Source organism: Phyllobates terribilis, unplaced genomic scaffold, assembly GCF_046119375.1.
Source record: "Phyllobates terribilis strain yellow unplaced genomic scaffold, ASM4611937v1 Scaffold_4__5_contigs__length_816908805, whole genome shotgun sequence".
Classification (NCBI taxonomy): domain Eukaryota; kingdom Metazoa; phylum Chordata; class Amphibia; order Anura; family Dendrobatidae; genus Phyllobates; species Phyllobates terribilis.
In genome coordinates, this window is record NW_027362764.1 from 599379901 (window position 1) to 599385900 (window position 6000).

At 47.8% G+C, this 6000-nt stretch overlaps 1 protein-coding gene across 2 annotated transcripts in view; it reads right to left on the bottom strand.

Annotated features, from left to right (window-relative positions):
- The window catches only part of TRAPPC8 (trafficking protein particle complex subunit 8), a 61820-nt gene extending 56161 nt beyond the window's left edge, over positions 1-5659 (bottom strand). The window contains exons 1-2 of one of the 2 annotated variants that reach the window (XM_073679205.1): positions 5270-5659; positions 3299-3493 (exon numbers count right to left, since the gene is read on the bottom strand). In XM_073679205.1, the coding sequence (XP_073535306.1) occupies positions 3299-3493; positions 5270-5426 (352 nt within the window). In that variant the 5' untranslated portion in view covers positions 5427-5659. The remainder of the gene's footprint in view (positions 1-3298; positions 3494-5269) is intronic. The other variant, XM_073679206.1, reaches the window with a different exon arrangement.
- Positions 5660-6000: the final 341 nt, after the last annotated feature.

Sequence of the window (6000 nt, forward strand, 5' to 3'; positions counted from 1 at the left end):
GCATGCAATTCTACTTTTGGGTAAAAAAACAAACCAAAACAAAACTTGAAACACATGAAAATGCTTATCAAGCCATACAAACCAATAACACCTCTAGCTCTAGTGCACCTGACACACAGCCTATGCAGTAAACCAGAAGTAGCATCTGTTAAATTAATGGTAAAGAAATGGTTGCACTTTTTTTTTTTTTTAAGAAACATTTTGATTGCATTGTTTGTGTTGGGCTATGTTCCCATGATGAGATTTTGGAGAGTTTGAGGTTGCAGAATTTCTGCATATATTATTTAAATTAGGTTACTTGCAGTTTTTAATAGCTTTTATGTGTGCTTTTTTTTACATTTATTGCTGAGTTTTTTGTCTCTTCTTGGTGTGACATGCTTTGAAAAAAAGCTGCTTTGCTTTTGATACTTTGTTTTTTTGATTTGAAAAAAAACTTGATATACTTTGGTTCTGATTACATGCGTTTCCGCTGTTGAAAAGTAACAGGTGCAAAAAATCCGCAGGTAAAAGACTCTCATGCATCTAAAGAGTCTATGGGGAAAATCCAAAGAGAAAATCCACCATACCCGCAAGAGCAATTGATATGTTATGGATTTGAAACGTGCACAGCAGGGCAGTTTACACTGAGTAAAATAAAAGCACAATTGGCATTCGATCTCTATAAATCCCATCCACTTTGCTGGAGCTGTGTGTGTGTGTGTGTGTGTGTGTGTGTGTGTGTGTGTGTGTGTGTGTGTGTGTGTGTGTGTGTGCCACAGTACAGACCAAAAGTTTGGACACACCTTATCATTTGAAGAAATTTCTGTATTTTCATGACTATGAAAATTGTACATTCACACTGAAGGCATCAAAACTATGAATTAACACATGTGGAATTATATACTTAACACAAAAGTGTGAAACAACTGAAAATATGTCTTATATTCTAGGTTCTTCAAAGTAGCCACCTTTTGCTTTGATGACTGCTTTGCACACTCTTGGCATTCTCTTGATGAACTTCAAGAGGTAGTCACCGGAAATGGTTTTCACTTCACAGGTGTGCCCTGTCAGGTTTATTAAGTGGGATTTCTTGTCTTTTAAATGGGGTTGGGACCATCAGTTGTGTTGTGCAGAAGTCAGGTGGATACACAGCTGATAGTCCTACTGAATAGACTGTTAGAATTTGTATTATGGCAAGAAAAAAGCAGCTAAGTAAAGAAAAACGAGTGGCCATCATTACTTTAAGAAATGAAGGTCAGTCAGTCCGAAAAATTGGGCAAACTTTGAATGTGTCCCCAAGTGCAGTTGCAAAAACCATCAAACGCTACAAAGAAACTGGCTCACATGAGGACCACCCCAGGAAAGGAAGACCAAGAGTCACCTCTGCTTCTGAGGATAAGTTTATCCGAGTCACCAGCCTCAGAAATCGCAGGTTAACAGCAGCTCAGATTAGAGGTCAATGCCACACAGAGTTCTAGCAGCAGACACATCTCTACAACAACTGTTAAGAGGAAACTTTGTGCAGCAGGCCTTCATGGTAAAATAGCTGCTAGGAAACCACTGCTAAGGACAGGCAACAAGCAGAAGAGACTTGTTTGGGCTAAAGAACACAAGGAATGGACATTAGACCAGTGGAAATCTGTGCTTTGGTCTGATGAGACCAAATTTGAAATCTTTGGTTCCAACCACCGTGTCTTTGTGCGACGCAGAAAAGGTGAACGGATGGACTCTACATGCCTGGTTCCCACTGTGTAGCATGGAGGAGGAGTTGTGATGGTGTGGGGGTGCTTTGCTGGTGACACTGTTGGAGATTTATTCAAAATTGAAGGCATACTGAACCAGCATGGCTACCACAGCATCTTGCAGCGGCATGCTAGTCCATCTGGTTTGCATTTAGTTGGACCATCATTTATTTTTCAACAGGACAATGACCCCAAACACACCTCCAGGCTGTGTAAGGGCTATTTGACCAAGGAGAGTGATAGGTTGCTACGCCAGATGACCTGGCCTCCACAGTCAGCAGATCTGAACCCAATCTAGATGCTTTGGGGTGAGCTGGACTATAGAGTGAAGGCAAAAGGGCCAACAAGTGCTAAGCATCTCTGGGAACTCCTTCAAGATTGTTGGAGGACCATTTCCGGTGACTACCTCTTGAAGCTCATCAAGAGAATGCCAAGAGTGTGCAAAGCAGTCATCTAAGCAAAAGGTACCTACTTTGAAGAACCTAGAATATAAGACATATTTTCAGTTGTTTCACACTTTTTTGTTAAGTATATAATTCTACATGTGTTAATTCATAGTTTTGATGCTTTCAGTGTGAATGTACAATTAGCATAGTCATGAAAATACAGAAAAATCTTTAAATGAGAAGGTGTGTCCAAACTTTTGGCCTGTAATAAAATATAAATTATTCCCCCCAGGAGTGGGAGCCGAAACCAGATGAGGAACAATCAGAGAAAAGGTATAATGGAAACAAGTCACCAATTCTGCATTTATCACCCACTCCTGGTTTTGTCTCCCACTCCTGAGAAAAAAAACTGACCAAATACTGATAGTGGGGCTGTGGCCTTAGGCTGGTCTTGATATGAGCACCATTATGGCAGGCACAGAGGCCTTCAGCAGACCTAAGGCAACCCATCATCAGCGTGCGATTAAGTCAGTGATCGACAGTGGCATTTAAGGGGTTGACGGAAAGCAGGCGAAGTTCAACGCCATTTGCTATTGTAAGGAGTCAAATGTGTAATACAGTCATCATATGTCAGGAACAAGGCAGGCGCAGCTCCTGAGCCTGCACCAAACAAATACTGATTTTACTGTTTGGAAACAGATAATCTACTACACTATCCCATAATATTATTTGCGGTACACTGACCTGTACTGGACCTATGGAGGTCCCCTGTTGGCCTCCTTTAGCTGGTGGATAGGCCTAGTGTGAGAGGCAGATTTTTAACAGTTGCATATCACAAGATTGGAGGAAGAATCGACTCCACGCCTATATGTACAGATTTACCATTGGACACTACAAATCTCCTACTTGCGTATGTGGAGTTTAGGCCTCCGCAGGTTCGTGTTGCAAATCTCTCTATGTTCTTGGATACGAGTCCTAGATGTGTCTGCAGGAAAGTCTTCAAGAGCTTTGATCACATGTTCACATCACTGGTTAATGGAAAGCTACCTCTGACATCACTGTTTTATTTCATTACAAACAATATCCGTCATTAAAATAGAAAAGCAAAAAGAAATACATGACGATTATACAGCCACTAGATTCCAGAGGAGATTATGCTCCTGGAAAAGAAGAAAACAGTTGTGTTCTTACCACTGATATTCAGGTCATAATCTCCGGCAGTGATCACATTTGGGACTAATCCTTCTGCAGGTTGATTGGTGGCGACCACTTCATTCAGGAGTTTACGAACTGCTGCTTGCAGTGGAGGCTGCGGCACAATGCTGTTAACTACGATCTTCAGGTTCTTTATCACGTGGAGCTGATTATTGGGGTCCCGCATGTGAACTTGGGAAGAAGGAATTCATAACAAGTATAATAAATATTACTGGTTTTATGGCGAGAGAAAGAAAGGTTGTAGAAAGTAAAAAAAAATAATCTATAGCCTAGATTAAAAAAACAACAAAAAAAAAAACAACTACATTTCATGTTTAACAAGGATTTCCAGTTGCAAAAATTCAGTCACAAATTTATACTATTTTCTCAAACTATCTGCATCAATTTTTCCCAGTTCCAAAGATCTCTGCTTGCAGTTATTGAATGGAAACCTGTGTTTACAGTCAGAGGCAGCCTGTTAGTTACGGCTGCATGCACACTGTGCGGACAGGTAGTCTTCCCGTCCATTCTTAACCAATTCAAGACCGGGCCATTTTCATCTGTTCATGACCAGGTACATTTTCAGATGTTTTTTTTTTTTGCTACGTGAGAAGTTAAAGCTTCATTCAGACATCAGTCATTTTTCTGGGAAGTAAAAACGGTCGGAGATTCATCAATGTTTGGGTCAGTCTTTACTACCAGCGATTTTCTTGTATGCAAAAATAAATACAGTGAAACTCAATCCATTGCAATGTTAAAAGTTGATTGTACACTGATGGCGACGTCCACAAAACACAGTCATGTGATCAGCTCAATTGCCTTTAATACAGGCTCTATGCATGGATAACACATGTGAAAGACACACATCTGAATGAGGCCTGATAGTGCGATTTTTTTCTTATTCAATTAATTTTTGAGGGTTAGATGGGCCTAATTTATGGAGTACTGCGTTTTTGCATTGGTCCAAGGTCATAAATAATGTTTAGGAGATAACCCCTTGTATGCCGCTGTGAGACCGCAAATGCTTATCTGTTAACAAGTTGCCAGTGATGCAACACAACAATCTACAAGTAAGTCTGCAGATAACACTGAGGCCACTGACTGCACAGCGTGACATCACTAGCAGGGGGCAAACAGAGGGGGGAGCACAGCGCCCAGGAGTACCGCCATGCCAAGGGGGGGCAGCACAGGGCACCGCCACAACGAGGAGGGGGGGGGGGGGCACAGTGCCCAGGAGCACCGCCATGCCAAGGGGGGCAGCACAGGGCACCGCCACAACGAGGAGGGGGGGGGGGGCACAGTGCCCAGGAGCACCGCCATGCCAAGGGGGGCAGCACAGGGCACCGCCACAACGAGGAGGGGGGGGGGGGGGCACAGTGCCCAGGAGCACCGCCATGCCAAGGGGGGCAGCACAGGGCACCGCCACAACGAGGAGGGGGGGGCACAGTGCCCAGGAGCACCGCCATGCCAAGGGGGGCAGCACAGGGCACCGCCACAACGAGGAGGGGGGGGGGCACAGTGCCCAGGAGCACCGCCATGCCAAGATGGGCAGCACAGGGCACCGCCACAACAAGAAGGGGGGGGGGGCACAGTGCCCAGGAGCACCGCCATGCCAAGGGGGGCAGCACAGGGCACCGCCACACCGAGGAGGGGGGCACAGTGCCCAGGAGCACCGCCATGCCAAGGGGGGGGGGGCACAGTGCCCAGGAGCACCACCATGCCAAGGGGGGCAGCACAGGGCACTGCCACACCGAGGGGGGGGGGCACAGTGCCCCACCATGCTGGGGGAAGGTGGGTGAGTGCGGCGCCTCGCCACTCCGAGGGGGGAGAGCACGGCGCTAGGCGCCCCCATCCCAGCAGTACACCTAGGCACAGCTGCAGGCTGGAGCACTGGTCGCCTCTCCCGTCGGACTATGACCCCACACAGGGGCTGTCAGTGATGGACGATGCCGGACACCCCGCACTCACCCTCAGTGCTGAGGCGGCAGAAGGGCCGGACGAGTTCGCAGAAGGACAACTGGTTCTTCCGGGCGAGTCTCTCGGCCTCCTCGCTGCAGAGGGCCGCCACCTGCGGGATGAACGAGTCCTGGAGGAACTCCTGCACGGAGAGCAGGCACTGCGCCATCCCGGCCTCCGCACACTCGCACTGGGACCGCGGCGCCGGCTGCTCCGTGCACTGGGACGCGCTGTCGTTCACCTCCGGTACAGCGCAGCCGTCTCCGCCCTCTCTCGTCAGCCGGTCCCTGCTAGTCACGTGACTTCCGTGCCTGTCACCAAGGCAGTTGCGAGCGCGCTCCCGGGATATCCAGCGGCGCAGTCTCGCCACCGCGATGGGCGGAGCCGGCCTGAACGTGACGTCAGTTTAAAGCGGCACACAGTGATGACGTCATCGTGACTCCAACGGCAGATCGGGTGCTGTCTGGGCTGAAGAGCCGACACTGCAGGAGTCGGTGCGGACCTGTCTGCCAGCACCAAGGTCATCACTATCGGCTGCAGGGCGCAGGAAGTGTCACATTTTGGGCACAGGTTGTTGTATCTCCTCTGTTATCGCTGTGTTTTGCCACAGTAATAGCGACGCTCCATGGATGGTCAGTGTCAGATCGGTGGGTCCAGCACCGGCATTCCCACCGATCAGCTGTTAATGCAGCAGTGGCCGGATGACAGCAGCGCCGCTCTCTACAGCGCCTGGCGACCGCTAC